This window comes from Apiospora phragmitis (genome assembly GCF_038363925.1).
Source record: "Apiospora phragmitis strain CBS 135458 chromosome Unknown utg000003l:1.0-2676785.0:1.0-2680665.0, whole genome shotgun sequence".
Lineage (NCBI taxonomy): Eukaryota > Fungi > Ascomycota > Sordariomycetes > Amphisphaeriales > Apiosporaceae > Apiospora > Apiospora phragmitis.
This window is the reverse complement of record NW_027117401.1, coordinates 919,527-937,169: the sequence shown is the minus strand read 5'-3', so window position 1 is coordinate 937,169 and position 17,643 is coordinate 919,527. Positions and strand designations below refer to the sequence as shown.

At 38.1% G+C, this 17,643-nt stretch overlaps 2 protein-coding genes across 2 annotated transcripts; both read right to left on the bottom strand.

The window, feature by feature from the left end:
* Positions 1-11,069: 11,069 nt before the first annotated feature.
* Positions 11,070-15,880, bottom strand: PG994_002693 (TOL protein; the record flags this gene model as incomplete). Its single annotated transcript, XM_066854102.1, has 6 exons — positions 11,070-11,109; positions 11,417-12,229; positions 12,297-13,071; positions 13,150-13,486; positions 14,031-15,193; positions 15,247-15,880. 6 exons carry the CDS (start codon positions 15,878-15,880, stop codon positions 11,070-11,072), a joined length of 3,762 nt encoding a protein of 1,253 aa, XP_066719957.1.
* Positions 15,881-16,489: 609 nt separating this feature from the next.
* On the bottom strand, positions 16,490-16,922 carry PG994_002692 (uncharacterized protein; the record flags this gene model as incomplete). The annotated part of the gene is made up of 2 exons (XM_066854101.1): positions 16,490-16,555; positions 16,752-16,922. The coding sequence occupies 2 exons, from the start codon at positions 16,920-16,922 to the stop codon at positions 16,490-16,492; spliced, it is 237 nt and encodes a 78-aa protein (XP_066719956.1).
* Between the last annotated feature and the right edge of the window lie 721 nt (positions 16,923-17,643).

The following is a 17,643-nucleotide window of genomic DNA, read 5'->3' as shown; positions in this document are numbered from 1 at the left end:
CCTCATTGGTCCGGTGGTGTAGTTGGTTATCACGTCAGTCTAACACACTGAAGGTCCTGGGATCGAGCCCCAGCCAGATCATTATATTCTCTTTTGCCGGTTGCAGCAGCACTTTGGCTTTTTCTTTTCTTTTGGGTTTTGCTACGACATATAGAGACATCGAAAGTCGATTAAGATGGTTTGCCGGTCGGTACACTTCATTCTAAGATAGTGAAGGTCTGAGTACTTTTTTTTGTGTTATTATAGAAGATAACTGCATTTTCGTCGGTCGGCTTGCTCTCTAGTAGGTGGGGTTCCACTAGTACCTCCCCTCTAACTTCTTTAGCGACCGAGAATAATAAAATCTATAATCGGCTTAAAGATATAACGGCTGCCTCATAAATATATAACGAGGAGTCGATTACGAGCTTCTCTTAGGCTTTTAAATACGTAAAGCTATATAAATATAAAGATCTTTTTATATTACATTATACTATAAATCTTTGATATATCGAAAAGGATTTATACGAAGTATTTTACTTAAAAAATTAATTATAATATTAAATAAGCTTTCGTACGTACGGTAATTTCGGTTTTAATCGAGGTTATATTAGTTAATTCTATTATTTATATCTATCTTTAATACGAGCTACGAGGGGTATCTTATACTCCTTTTAATAAAATAAAAAAGGGGTTCGTACGCGTAAGTACGTAATACTTTTTTTAAAGTAATATAAAAAACCTTAGTTCTTACTATTCTAATACTAGTAGTTTTTATTTTAATAATAAACTTAGGTAGCTCCCTTTTTTAAAACGAGTCTTCCCTTCGTAAAGGTTTCGTACGGATAGGTTACGCTAATCCGGTATTCAGTACCTACTTAAGCCGTATAAGTAATATTATACCTTCTTAACGTTAATTTAGTTAAGTAATAAATCCTTTAATAATAATAATAATAAAGAAAATTATTATATATTAACGTATATTACTTCCTCGTTATTAATTAAAAGTAATAATAATAATAAAAGTAATAATAATAATAAAGGCGTTATTATATATCGCGATATATTACACCTTATTAAAAAAATATCTCTTTCTTTCTCCTTTTTTTTACTCGCTATACGAGTCCAGTCTCTTAACGTACGCTTTTACGCGTACAATTAAACTATTAATTAATACTAGTTATTCGAGGGCTTTATTTAGAGATTTTTTAGTAAAAGCGTCTATAGAGTTATCTCGGCCGTCGACTTAATAGATTTCCGAGATCTCCCTTTTTTTATATAATTTTTAAAACAATATAATATTAATTATTAATCTTTTCTCGTTCGTTATTCCTAGTTTAACTAAGTATTTATAAAGTGATTTCGAGTTTATATAAAGGATTATTAATACCTTTTAAAATTCGAAGCTTCGTATAATGCTTTTTAACGTGGTATTAAATACGATACCGCTATCGATATTAAAAATTATACTATATAATTCGTTAATTAATACGCTTCGAATAATTCTTTTATATTTCGTCGAGCTTTAATAAATAATATTACCTTAAATTTTAAATTAGTCCCTCGTACGGCTAAACTCTTAGCCTAAGATAACTAAGTATTCGAGCTAGGACGTCAGGTCTTTATTATTTGCGAAGGAACTGTCGATAAAGATATATATCTTTATATAGTGAAGATTAAGCGGGATATATCTTAGGCTACGTATCGGATTCTAGATCTACTAATTAATCCGTATATTTAGGCTCTCGATATCCTTATCTTTTAAGGTTTATACTTAAGCGGTAGTAAATAAGTCGTACGCTACCTTTAATTAATAAATAAATACTAAATATGCTCCTTTTATACGCTAAGAGACGTATTATTAGTTTTTATTAATAGTTTTAAAGTTAATAAACTTTAATTAATTAATTTATCCCTTTTATTTAAAAAGGATATTATATAATTCTAATCGAATCTTATTTTTATTAAACTCGATCGGCGTGTTTTTAATTAAAATACTTTTTAACTTTATACGAAATTATTCCTTTATTAGCTTTTTTTCCTCTTTTTAAGAAAAAGGGGTTATAACGAAGCTGAACGTATCGTCGATTTATATTACTATAATATCGAAGGTATCCGGTTCTTTCGTAGTAAATAGTAAATAGGCGTTATATATTAATACGGTTATTCCTAGATCTTATACGTAGTAATTATAGTACGTTTTAAACTAATAAAGTCTTAACTTTATTAGTCTATATAAAGGTAATACGATTTAAAGTAGCGTTCTTTTAAAGTATTAAGTCTTTAGCTCTACTAATAAGCGTGCGTAAATTAATCGGTTTAGCTTATTATATAATTAAGTATACGCTTATATAATATCGCGTAGCTCGTTTTATACGTTAAAGTTTCGGATTAAGGTCGGTCTGAAAATAAAAAAGAGTCTTTAGCTTATCCGCTAGATCGTCGGTAACTAGTTTAGAATAGCCTCCTTTTTTATATCTCCGTAGCCTTATATTACGAGTCTAGATTTCTTATACGGCTTCGTAGTTTTTCCTTTAATCTCTTATACGAGCCATGTTTTAAAGATTCTCCGTGTTACGACCTAGCCTAATCATGCGGCCTAGACCTATAATTCACCGGCACGGAACTACTATACCCCGACTAGGCTACGATATTATCGATACTTATAAGACCGCTAGTTATATTAATATAAACTTACCTATACTCCGCGACCGACCGCCGCCTAATACGATGCCGCCCCGGACGGCTATGGGACGGATGAATATCCCTGTAAGGGAAAACTAAGGGCGGAGGTTACGTAACGGATCTGGGGATCTGGGATAAATCCTAAGATCCCGCGCCGGATCTAGAGGATCGGAGCAGATTCACGAGATTTAAAAAAATTAAGAAAAAAAGGATTAAATATATAACTACGAACGTTTTTTATATATTTTATATAAATATATTTTATTTTAATAATTAATTTAAATATTAATTTTAATTTATTAATAAAATATATTATTTTAATAATTTTATTATAAATAATTTCGTTATTTATATTTTATATTATATTTATTTTTATAATTATTATATATTATATTAATAAGAGCGGACTTTTATTACACGTTTAAACACTTTTTCGTATTATTAAATATAAACCTTTCGGTATATCTTACTAGGTTTTTATTTAAACCTTTAATAGCGCTCGTTATATTTTAATTACTCTTATTCTTACGAGTTATTACTTAGACCTTTAAGTAATAATACTTATAGGAACTATATCTATACTTAAACTTAATAACCCCCCTTATTACGGGAAAGCCTCTATTATTACCGTAAATACCCGATATTAATAAGTTACGTAAGGAAGTATATTTTCTTTATACCGCTATTAATATTATTTAAACCCTTATCGCTTTAAAAAAAGGGATAAAGATTAGTTTATTTACGTTATTCGACGGAACGAGCAAAAACTTTTAAAGATTCCTCGTTTAAGTTAAAGCCTATTAGCGGTTTTACGATAAAATATTTAAAGACCCTACTTAGCGAGTTATTTACGCCGCCTCGTTTTTTAAAAGTAAAATACTCGTTTAGTTCAAACCTTACCTCGATAAACTCGTAAAAAACGATTAGTAAGTCGAACTGTGCCGCACGGAGGTATAACGTATTTTCGGAAGTTACGATAGCTTCGAGGACGTTTTTAAGTTATTTTTTTAAGACCTCGACGAAAAACGATAAATAAAAAAAGAACTTAAGACTTTTAAATAGAAAGGATTAGCCGCCGCTTATATTACCGAGTTTTAACGTATTATAATTTAATTAAACTATATTAAAGCTATTAAAATTATAATATATTACCGAGGATTAAAGGAGAATATTAAGGATAAACTTAGCCGGCTCGATACCCCCGGTAATTCTTTTTTATATATAGAGTTTATAATCAAAATTAATATTTATATATATAAATAACGCCGCGAAAAATAAGGCGGGTAATAATAATAAATTAGTCGGATTTAAATTAATATAAAACGATTACGTTATTATTATAACTTATAATTTAAAAATATTACCGCGTATAGTTATTATAATAAGCTTATAGATTTTAACGTTATTAAGTATAATAAAAACGATAAAAAATAAAGTATTACTTATTATAATTATTAAAAGAAAGGGTATTATTTTTAAAAATGCCGAGCCCCGAGGAAAGATTATTAGAAAGTTCTCGAAAGATGACACGTTAACGCTATACGAAGCGAGGATACCTCTATATTAATTATTAAAGGAAGTAACGCTATTACCGATCACGGCAGCTTATCCTAGATAGCCTGCTCTAATAATAGGTGTACCTCCCACTTAACGGATAAAGAAAGAACGGGATAATTCTTTAAAACCCCGAGAAATAAGGGTAGCTATAACCGAAGCCTCGTAATAATAAGCCGAGAACGCGCCCCTATATATAATAAAGGAAACGATTTTATTAAAAATATTACGAGTTAATTAGAATAGTCGACGGGTTACGAACGCCTAGTCGGTATATTAATAAACGAGCTTATAGGAGAAATTACTAAATTTAGAGATTTTAAAAGTAACGGGTAGTTAGCTATCCTAAGTATCCTTTGCTTAAACTTAAAATATTTACGCTAAATACTTATTACGGTAGGATTCGTTTAAAGAGTTCGCGGTAATTATATAATAAGCGATAACCCCCGGATTTTTTTTACGAGCGAAATATACTTTATATTTTTATAGATCTTATACGTATACGACGCTTATATAAAATATTTCGCGGAAAAACTTAAAAACGAATAGTTTCTTTAACGAATAGGTTAACGAGCTATTATAAGTTTATACCCTAATTATATAATTAGGAAGGTTAAAACGTTACTTCTTAATAAATAACGTATATATTTATTAATATAAAAAGACTTAAAGTAGTTACGAAAATATTACTTAAAAAGACGGGATTAAAAAGAGTATATCGAGGACTAATACCTTAAATACGCCTAGGAAAAATCGCGAGCCTATAAACGTTTAAAGGAAAGCGTTTAATATTTTTTAAATATATAAATATATACCCGATAAGAGAACCCCTTTATTATAATAAAAAACTTATAAAACGCTTATAGATTTTAATAAACTTAATAAACTTCCGAATTACCCGAAAAACCCGAATCTTAATATTAAGGATAGTACGATATACGGGGAGGGGTATAGGAATACCTTTACCGGTATATTAAAGAGCTCTTTATAAAAAAAGAGAGAATAATAATAACGATAAAACGATCGGTCGCGAAACCTTATTACTTACTTAAAAAGATATCGGTTAAGAAATAGACGCCGCCGAATATAAAAGGATAATACCAGGCGGACTAAGAAAGGTCCCTATATTAAATAACGGATAAATAAGATATTTATAAGTATATTATTTTAATAATAAGTATAAAAAGAGCCTATATTAGAGTATTACTCGATAGCGGAGCGTAAGGAAACTATATCTCATTATGAATCGTTAACCGCTTAAAATTAAAATAATAAAAGAAAGACGCCCTATACCGATTTAAGACCGTTGATAAAGGACTTATAGCTTACGAAGATAAAGAAGTACGAAAAGAAGTCGCGAACTTTCCGGTCGATATCGGAGAACGTTACGAACGAATTACGTATAATATTACGGACGTCGCAAGATACGATATAATTTTAAAAATACCTTAATTACGGGTAAATAATTTTAAAATTAATTAAAAAATAGGCTAACTTTAATAAGATATATTAAAAAGAGGTTTAATTAATAAATAACGGTTTAAAAAGCGACCCCTTAATAAATTTAAAGTATTTAAAATATATATTATTATTAAAAAATCTAAGCCGAACGTTATAATAATTTTATTAAAAAAGTACCGGTAATTCGAAACTCTTTTTAATAAGAAATTAAAAACAGGCTTACCGCTTTATATACGGTAAGATTACGAAATACCTTTTAAAAATAGGAAGGAACCTTTATTTATACCTATATATAAACTTAACTAGGAATACGAACAAGCCTTAAAGGAGTATATTACGGAAAACCTTGAGAAAAGAGTTATACGATTATCCATATCGCTAACAGGCTTCCCTATCCTCTTCGTCCTAAAGAAAAGTAAGGACGGGAAACCTAGGTGGCGTATATATATCGATTATTAAAAGCTTAACGAAATTATTATTAAAAACCGGTACCCTTTGTTTTTAATTAACGATTTACGTGATAAGCTGTTATACGTTAAAATCTTTATAACGCTTAACCTTTTTAATATATATAACCTAATCCGTATTAAAGAAGGAAAAGAATAAAAAACCGTGTTCCGAACGAAATATAAATATTTTAAATACTAAACTATACCGTTTAAATTAATTAATATGTTAACTAATTTTTAATTAATAATTAACTATATCTTACGCGAATACCTCGATAAGTTCGTTGTAATATACCTCGATAATATCCTTATTTATTCCGAGAACGAAAAATAATATAGAGAGTATATAAAATTAATACTTTAAAAGCTATAAAACACTAATTTATTAATAAACTTAAAAAAAAGCGAGTTCTATTAACGAATAATTACGTTCGTAAAATATATAATATTCCCCGGAGAAATACGAATAAAATAATTAAAAATCGTAATAGTTAAGGAATAGCCTACGCTTATAAGCGCTATAAAAATTAAATCCTTTTTAAGATTAGCTAATTATTACCGGATTTTCGTTCCCAGATTTAATAAGTTAACGATACCCTTTATAAACTTAACGAAGAAAAAACGAATTATTTAAATAGACGGAAGCGGAGGAAACCGCTTTTTAAATAATAAAAGAGCGAATCTTTAACGAATTAATACTTTACGTAATAAATTTAGCTAGACTTTTTAAAGTGGAAACCGACGTATTAAACTATGCGATCGGAGGGTAATTAAGTTAATAGGATAATAACGAAAAGTCGCACCTTATCGTATTTTTTTCGAAAAAGTTAAATAAACCCGAGCTTAGTTATTAAATCTACGATAAGGAGTTAATAATTATTATTAAAATATTTAAAAAATAGAGATATTATTTTAACGGAATAGTAGAACTAGTAAAGGTTTATACCGATTATAAGAATTTTACGACGTTTATTATTACGAAAGAACTTAATAAACGATAAGTACGATGATCTAAGTTCTTTTCCGAGTTTAACTTCGTTATTATTTACCGGAAGGGTAGCGAAAACGGTCGCGCCGACGTATTAAATAAACGACTAAACTATTAAAAAGAAGTCCTATCCGAGACTAGAACTATTTTTAAATAAGACCAAGACGGTAGCCTTATGCCGTTATAATAACTAAACGTTATAAGCCTCGTTTAGTATAATAATAAATAGGTTATTAAATTTAAGTAATTAAGACGAACCTTTGATTTTACCGATTACGCTAAGGATTACTTTAAAGACCGTAATGGCCTCGTTTTTTACCGAGATAAGATCTATATCCTTAAGTAATACCGGGAAGACTTTATTAAAGACTTTTATAAGTATCCTGCGTACGGATACTAAGAGTATTTAAAACTTAAAAGCGAATTACTAAGTAGTTCGATTATAAAAACTTTAAGCTAACCGTGGCCGGGATTATTAATAAATGCGACTTATATAATAAAGCTAAGTCCGTAAGATATTGACCGTACGGAGAATTATAGCTAATTTTACCGCTAAACCGGGCGTAAAAAACGATCGCGCTCGATTTTATAATTAAATTACGCTTATTAGAGGAACTATTAATTAAGGTTAATTATAATAATATCCTAGTAATTACGAATAAATTCACGAAATATACTTACTTCTTATTATATAAAGAGTTTAGCGATATTAGCGATCTAGCCTATACCTTCCTCCGTACTATTGTTAATTAATACGGGCTACCGGAAACGATTATTTCTAATCGAGATAAGCTATTTACCGCTAAGTTTTAAAAGTTATTTATAACGTAACTCGGTATTAAGTATAAGTTATTTACGGCTTATTACCCTTAGATAAATAGATAAATTAAAAGGATAAACTAGATTTTAAAATAATATATACGTTATTATATTAATTACGAATAAAATAACTAAATATTACTATTATTTATAACGTAATTTATATATAATAACGTAAATAACAGAACTACGCGTATTTTACTATTTCGAACAAACTATAAATACGACCCGAAAATTATTAAATAACCTTTAAAAAGAGAGCTAATACTAATCGCGACTATATAAGTCGAAAAATTAAAAAAACTTCAAACTATTCTATAATAAGACCTTATTTTTTTTTAAAAACGAATAAAGAAATACGCCGATAAAATAAGGTTAAAGGGATTAACTTTTAAAGAAGGAGAAAAAGTTTACCTCTTATAACGTAATATTAAAACTAAACGATCTAGCGATAAATTAGATTTTAAAAAGATCGGACTATTTAAAATCGTAGAAGTTATTTTAAAAACTAATTATCGATTATTATTACTTAAAATAATACGGATATACCTTATATTTTATATTTTATTACTTAAACCAGCCCCCGAAAATACGAAAATCGATATATAATTAAAAGTTAAGACAGATTAATACGAGTATAAAGTTAAAAAAGTTATTAATAAATAAATAAAAAACGAGGCTTTTAATACTTTATCTAGTGAAAAGGATATTTATTAAAGGATAATACCTAAAAATTTAAGAAATATTTAGAGAACGTTATTAAAAAATTTTAAAAGTTTAAAAAATAACTTTAAACTCGGCTAATAGCGACGGCTTTAACGGGACGTTAAGGTATACCTTATCCTAATTAAAAGAGAAGCCCGATAATAACGTAGAAATAACTTTAAGTAACGATTCGGCCGCTGTTTTTCGACGAGCCTCCTCCTCGGCCTTTTTATATTTAATACGCTCTAGCTCCTCTATATTCGAAACACCGCGACGAATTGCGCGTATTATTTTTTCGAACTAAAGCTTCTTCTGTTTCCGAAACAGCCAGACCTTTATAGCAGCCCGTTTTAACTCCTCTTCCGCCGCGTTTAAATTACTTTCTAAGCGAGTATAGTTATTACTAATAACTTTTAATTAAATAATAAAAAAACCCTATACGTTATATCTCGATTAGTTATGCTTAACGTATAACTTATAACGAGAAGAATCGAGCGAAAAAACTTTATAACTTAGAAAACTAGGGGACTTATAATAAGAATAGGAAGGTATAGTAATAGACCGTTAAAAAATAAGGCTTAAAACTTTATTACGACGATTAGTTTTCGGATATTTTAATATACGACGTTTTTTAATACGATTAAATATTATAATAAGTAGATATTATAATAAAAGCAAGAAGAAAAGAACTTATTAAAGACTTGAAGAAAGGGAGAGATAAAGGTATTTATAAAACCTGGCGTTTTAAGGATAAAGTAATTAAAAAAGGGAGGATAGTATTACGACCTAGCTTAATTATACGGCTTAAACTTATAATTTACCGGCATAGAATTATTATACCCTAATTAAGTTATAATATTACTAATACTTATAAAACCGCTAACTATATTAATATAAACTTACCTATACTCCGCGACTAACCGCCGCCCGACATAATACCGCCTTAGACGGCTATAGGACGGATAAATATCCCCGTAAGGGAAAACTAAGGGCGGAGGTTACGTGACGGATCTAGAGATCTAGGACAGATCTTAAGATCCCGCGCTAGATCTAGAGGATCGGAGCAAATCTACGAGATTTAAAAGAATTAATAAAAAAGGGATTAAATATATAACTACGAACGTTTCTTATATATTTTATATAAATACTCTTTATTTTAATAATTAATTTAAATATTAATTTTAATTTATTAATAAAATATATTATTTTAATAATTTTATTATAAATAACTTTATTATTTATATTTTACGTTATATTTATTCTTACGGTTATTATATATTATATTAATAAGAGCGGACTTTTATCGCACGTTTAGATACTTTCTCGTATTATTAAATATAAACCCTTCGGTACGTCTTACCAAGTTTCTATTTAGACCCCTGATAGCGCTCGTTACACGTACGAGGTACGTCGTAAGTAGTTCGGCTGTTATTTCTTTAAAAAATACTTTTAAAAGTTCGAGTTTTTAAAAAGCGAGGTTAATATTTTTTTTAAAACTATTAAAAAGATCTCGATATTTTAAACTTTTTTATATATAAATAATTTAAGGTTTAAAGTCGTCGGTTTATTTAAATTTAATACGTTCGAGCTCGATCTCGATTCGTCGATCGTAATTAATTCTATTTTAATAGGGGTTATTATTTTATAAATTATATAATAAAGTTATTTAAATATATAATTATATATAACTTAATTAATCTCGCGTATAATTCGAAACTTAATCTCCTCCTTATAATATATATTCGAAAAAAGGGTTCCTCCTCGTACGGTTAATTTAGTTCGGCTCTTCCTCCGAATCTCTAACGGGCGGAAATTCTCGGGGCTTTTTAACACGGTCGCCCTTATATTAATAAAGGCGTAAAACCGTCTCTTTACTCTTATTAATTTATAATCGCTACGGGTAACTATTAATTAATATTAAATAAGTTTTCGTATATATAATAATTCCGGTTTTAATCGAGGTTATATTAATTAATTCTATTATTTATATTTATCTTTAGTACGAGTTATAAGGGGTATTATATACCCCCTCTTAATAAAATAAGAAAGGGGTTCGTACGCGTAGGTACGTAATCCTTTTTTTAAAGTAATATAGAAAACCTTAGTTCCTGCTGTTCTAATATTTATATCTATTTTTAATACGAGCTATAAGGGGCATCGTATGCCCCTCTTAATAAAATAGGAAAGGGGTTCGTGCGCGTAGGTATGTAGCACCTTTTTTAGAGTAATATAGAAAACCTTAGTTCCTGCTATTCTAATAGTATTATTTTCGTAGTATTAATTATTATAATATTATAGCGGTATAATATTTATTATTATAAGTAAGTTTATTAATATTAATTAATAGTATAAATTTTAATATTAACTTTCGTAAGCGCCTCGAGATATAATATCGCCGTGCCGAGTATAGGTCTAGCCGTATAATTACGTTAAGTCGTAACAAGGGTAAAGTCGTATACAAGGACGAAGCTAGCGATATCGAAGTATTAAGAGGGCCTCGTAACGCTATAAAAGCTATAAAAAATAATAGCACGGAGGCGAAAAATTATATTATTATTAAAAATAATAAAAGATAATATATTTATATTAATTATAGCCGTAAAAATGGCTTTAATTACAGGGGTAACGGTAGCTCAGTAAAGTGGCCCGTGAGGGGGTGGCCCGTGAGGGGGTGGCCCGTGAGGGGTGCTTTAGCTTAGCAATTCCCACGTCAGTAAACCAACCCATCAAAGGCGGGCTTATCCCACGCAATAAACTTGCCCAACATATATCCCACCCCGATCCGGTGATACTTCCACCGCCCCCCAGCGATCGCCCACCCACCGGCCCCGACGCCTTGGCATCCGCCGCCACGATCAGCACGTAGTGCCTCTTCGCGGCCCGGGAGCTGCCACGCCTGGTCCGCGCGACCACCACGCACTGCGCCTTGCTCCCGCCGTCCGACGCGCTACGGTCCGCGTCGTACAGGACCTGCACCTCGCCGTCCCGGAACCCGGCGACGTTGAAGTCGCGCGCCACCACGGCGAGCGAGGGCACCGTCGTCTGTGCGTCGTCCAAGAGCGGGGCCGTCGCCGACCTGGTCTCGGCCGACAGGAAATGACCGGGCCGTTGTCGCTTTTGGCGGTGCTGCTGCTGCTGGTGGTGTCGCGACCACGGCGGTCGGATGTCGCGCGTCTCCCACTCCATCTCCTCGTCGAAGGGTGGCTCGAGGAGATAGTCGATGGGGCCCGCGTAGGCCATCCAGGACCACTTCGGCACATCGGCGGTGCCGCGGCGGCGCTCGAGGGGGAATACGATGGGCCGCATGTTGGGTTTAGTTTGTTCCACGCCGCGCCGCCAGAGCAGGCTGCGGTGGAAGAGCCCCCCGTCGGGCCCGTCGTCGAAGACGCCGAAGCCGCCGGCGGTGCCGTAGGCCTTGCGCAGCCGGTTCTCGAGCCCGAGGATGGCGACGGCGCGGTCCTCCATCCGGGTGAACTCAAGGCGAGAATACTGCTTGTAGAGGTCCTGGAAGTAGGCGATCTTCATGCCGCGGCGGCCTTCCATGGCCTTTTGGGGGAATCTCGGATCGCCAAGGAAGGCGGCGAGATTGCTAATAGGTGATAGAAAGCCGATTATCAGTACATTCTTAGGAGACAATCAGGGGTAGGTTGACTTACTTTTGCATACGTGCCAATGTCTCGCATCGAATCCCCTCCCCGCACTCGAAGTACATCTGAGTCTTGGTGAAGTACACCGACCGGCGGGCCAGGGCGCGCTCCTGCAACACCCAGCCGCGCCTATTCAGAGGGCTCTCGAGCATGTCCCGGCTGAAGTCGTCGATGGGCTCGCAGACGAAAAACGCCTTCTCGGCGGGCGTCCGCGCGAAGGTAACGAAGTCGCGGGCGCGGCGCTGGTCGAGAAAGCCGTCGTGCATGCCCGTAGCGCGGCTCGCGGCCAGGACGCAGTACGCGCCGCTGAAGACGTCCTCCATGCGGCTCGCCTCTTCGTTAAAGTCGCCATCCGGGCCTTGGATGATGCAGATCGAGTCGATCCAGAGGTAGCGGACGCCGAGAGATCGGGCGACTGTGACGGCGTGCTGGAAGGTGGCAGGCATCTTTTCGAAGGGGATGGCCCGCTTTAACGACTGGAGATCGTGACCATCTTGGCGGATATCGGTCTGCCATGTACAGAAGGGCGGATGCTTGATCTTGTCACCCCAGGGGTGGGATAAGGCGATGTACTTGTCGTCTTGTGGGGGGCTTTCGGCCGTCTCGATGAGGCGGAGAGTGAGCTTTTTCTGGACTCCAATTTCGATCAGCCTTGTTGGAGCGGTCACTAAATCATGACCACGGCAATTGGCATGTTTGGAGTCGCAATCCTGTAGCCAAAGCCGGATGATCTCGAAGCTCGTCTCGGTGGCGGCGGGTGGAAGCTGTGGGAAGCCGAGCTGTACTGGGACAGGTGGTTTGGAATCTTGTGACGAGGAACTGTTAGGTGTCGGCCCCAGAAAGAGCTTGGAACGTCACGTACCTGGACTTCGTAGGATAGCCAAGACTGGCTGTGGGGGGCCACCGAGAATCCTCAGAGTGGATTGCTCCCGAATGAACGATATCTTGGCTTCTCTGCTCATGTCGTACTTGGTACACACCTGTAGTAGTATACGACAAAAGTCGCATGTGGTGAGGTCATGCTGCAGCTGGGAGGGAGAGACCTCAAATGAGAAACCCCCAACCCAGAAGTCCAGTCTCAAGCAGCGATTGCACAACTTGCTAACACCTGCATTCGGCGGCAGAAGCTTGTCACGCCCAAGTGTTCGGGATACCACTTGAGCAAAGTCATTGTCCACTGGATAAGACCAATCCTTGAGCTAGACAACGGGATTTTAACAGAGGAACAAGAGAAAGGAATCGGGGAGCAAGGTGCACTTACGGGCTAGAGAACGTTTACTTCAAGAATGTCTTGGTCTACCTCCAGGAGGTGACCTTCACGGGGAATGAAGCAATACTTACTGGCTAATCCAGAATCAGCAAATTCATCATATAGTGGCGCGGAATCGGTGAACTCACGAGCTGTTTGATAAATACCACATCAGAACTAATGTCACTTGCATTATCATTTTGACCGAGCTGTAAGATAGATACGTACCGCCTACAGTCATTAGTGGAAATATCGCTACTAGGACAAGGTTGTTCATAAACTTACATACTACAGGTTGTGGTGGGATAACGTCAGCTCAATTAAGAACAATATACTCTCAAGTGTTTGCGGTATAAACTCACATCCTGTATGGTCGGGCGAGATCATGGGTTAGCTCAGGCTAGGGGGGGATTTTGAGTCATCAACCTACAGTCTAGTAACCTGTCAGCTGTCATCCGAAACGTGACGCCATTATGGGGTGTAGTGAAACTCACCCGGATAGGGGCTGGCGGGACTGGCACGCCAAGTCCTTTTACTTCGATTTCAGAAGTAATTTCTGCCGCTTTCCGTTTTCGAGCTCCGTTACCTGGAGAAAGGAAGGTGGGTTGGTCCTGAGGCAGCGGCGGCAGGTTGATATTTCCTCTGTCTGCTCCCGTCAGTAGATACTTCGGATCCCGACTCACCTTGTTCGCGATTGTCGCCAGGCCCTCAAAGAGACCTTCGGCCGTGGCCCTGTGCCCGAGTCCCACTACCCCGGAGATCGGGGGCTGGATGATGGCGATGGTGGGCTCTGCTGAGCCGGCTCGTTGGGTTTTTCCGCGCGACGGTGGTAGGTCGACAAGCAGAAGCTTGTTCCGGACCAACCTAAGCAGGTCACCTATGGCAGAGTCTGCGCCGCACTCCGGATCATTTTTCTGCAAATGGGCTGCCCAGGTATGCACCGCGCGATGTACTGCAGGGCCTCCGCCGGAGCCTGGTGCCGAAAGTTCGAAATAGGGGCAGGGGTTACGTGAGGTTCCCTGGAGGTCTTGGTAAAACCGTTCGAGTGCATCATTTCCATACAAGAGCCAGATGACGAACTCGAAGATGATGCATCCCATGGACCATGTATCATAGAGACGTGAGAGCCCCCCGCTGGTGCTTAGTTCGGCCTCAGGGGGCTGGTACTGAATGGTACCGCACCTTGTAGTCGTGATGCATTTACGGTTGACCGTCTGCAGGACATGTTTCTTTGCTAGCCCCATGTCTCCAATCTTCAGAGTTCCTAGTACCGCTTTCGGCTTGAGAAACCTGAGGAGATTCTCGGGTTTCAAATCGCCGTGGCGAATGGAGTCTTGTCCGCCTTCCCTGGTTATGCCGTCATCCTCATCCAGGTGGAATGCTGAGGCATCCAGTCCCTTACCCTCAAAATCGTGGAGTTTACCGAGAGCTTCGGCTAGTCCCATCAGCTGTTCCAGCGTTTCTTTGACCAGGTTGGCATCTGGAGCCTGCTTCGGCCTTTCGAGCCAGAAATCTCGCAAACTGTCGCCTGTCGCCCAAGGAAACATGAAATATCGGCTGTCCTGCCTTCTGATGGCGGCCAGGCACCGAATTATGTGAGGGTGATCGACTTGGTTGATGGAAGCCAGAGCTCTCGCTTCCCTTTCCCATGCCTCGTCTGTTTTGGAGTCGTCGCCACCCCTATTCACACGAATCTCCCTTGATAGCAACCTGCTGGCGTGTTATGATGAAGGACCGGTAGGATGGAGTAGTATATGGGTGTCCTTACCACTTTATCGGCGTGCTCTGTGTGCTCTGTGTGTACAGTGACCTTGTGTACCCAGCTGAAAGCCCCTTCTTTGACATTCGCATCTTTCTCGGTGAAAGGGAGGATCCCCTTCTCGTGGAGATTGTAGTCGTACTGTGTCTTTGTAAATACGGGTGCCAGGTTCTCCCATCTGTAGGTATAGAAAAAGTCGTATGCTTTGAACTTGGTCCACAGGCTTCTGGGGAAGATCGAGCGTTGATCCTCGAGGCTCAATTGAGATACCGAAAGCCTCTGATCATGGAAATCATGCCACCAGAAAAGTCGCATCGCTTCCCTAGCTCTGCCCGCTTCCATTCCACACCTGATTAGGGTCAGGAAGACCTTCTTGGCCTTGACGAGGATCCACGGAACAAGTCCGTGGTAAAGTTCATCGTCATAGTCCTGTGCTAGCTCCAATTCTTCTCTTATCAATGGCGCAGTGACAAAGGAATCTCCGGCGCGGTGTGGCAGAAAGTTTCGGCTGCTGCTATCAAACTGACTCAAGACCTGACTTTCGAGAATCCGATCAGCCAGGCCTGGAGGGTATAATTCGTACATTATAGGGTTTGACTTTGGATCATTTGCATCGTCGCGAGAAATTCACGTCAGAATGGAGATAAACACTTGACCTTCAATTAGACGGGCCTCAGCAGAGAGCCACTGGCAACGGGATCAAGCCACCCGAAATCCCAGCCGCATTTGCATTTCAAAGCCATGAGGCTCTCTCTTTCTATGGACCAACAAATTCACTGATGGCCTAGCATTTGGCGATGTCCGCCATCCTGCACTCTGATTAATGTATGCAAGCCACCTTGCTTCTGGTCGCACGTTGCATGCTTCATTTAGCGCCAGCAAATCATAAGCCTTCACAAAATGGTTGGTTGCATTGATAGCCCCGAGTCTGGCCCTTACCGCCAATAATCATGCAGGTGCTCAGCCGTCGATGAACTCGGGGCGTTCCTTCTCCGCTCGAGGGAACTGCCCCGCTCGCGTCACTCCCCATTGACAGACATTTCAAGACCCTGTATCTTTCATCGCAGCAATGCCGCACATAACCCTGAGGCGGTCCTGAGCTATGTAGGCACATATTTACAATATCATACAAGTTTCTACGAAATGAATATCAAGAATCATACACCATCGCCCTTGGTTTGCGCCATTCTCCAATTATAAAGTCGTAAGGTTATTCCAGCAGCCCGTGCCGATCATGCCTACAATCGCGGGAAGCTGCGCCTGCACGCATCTATTTGTGTCTACGAAAATGGTCAGCACCTTCCTCTAGTATCATGCAGGATGTGGGTAGAACCAACCTGCGACAGGGGCCTTGGGGCCTTTACGTGATAGAAACTGTCCATTATCTTCCGTCATTTCATGTCAGCATGAACAGGTACGCACAACTCAGCAGACGGTTATAGATAGGATAACTTACCGAGACTTCATATCCGTTCGCTCCATAGAGTCGCCTCAGCGTCGCTACCAGCTTCTCGCAGCTGATGTTGGTGCAAGGGATCGGGTCTTGTTCCAATCGTTCTTGTGTCGGGAATTTGACGACACCGCGGTTACGCTCTGCAAAACCCCAGAATTCAATCGCGTTGGACATCGCAGGTCGAGTGTGTTTCGGATGGAGAGATGCTAACGAGAAAGATGCGAGTCGTGCTTTATTGGTGTGTCTGATCATCTCTATGATACTGGGGATGCCATCGCCCATATATACATACGGCAATAGTGAAGGGATCAGGAAGTGGCGGTTCCGAGAGGTTGGGGCTGCAGGGAATGCCCAAAGGACTTGTGCACATGTTTTGGTTGGGTGGTGTGACCCCAAGTGTAAACGAGATGGCAGGCGGCATGGGGGCCTCTTACGTTGGATGCTGACCTATCATCCAGGGGGAAGGTCACCTAACTGACAACAGGCCAAGACCACCGAGCGGCTGGCTGAGCTAAGCCACCACCAACAACGATAATGGTTTTTCCACTTTACGAGCCCTCGGGTCTGGGGTCCAGCCCGCCTGACCATGGCTGGCTGTGCATGCAGATATTGAATCATCGGTAGGCTGTACCGTATTTGGCGTCAGCGGCCATCCCTTGGGGGCGGAGCGTTTAGGACTGATTGCCCGATAACCAATCTGCCTAGCACTGATAACTCTGTGCATGCATGTTCTCGCCGAACGATTTCCCCTCAATGTGGACATATGAATATCCTTGGTTAAAGCCTTGTCGAAGGTTCGAGGAATGGCATCTGCTTCTTGGTTGACCCCCTTGAGCCATTCCACAGAGCAATTGCAGCTCACAGCAATTGGACTACGTTCAACCTTCTAAAGTTC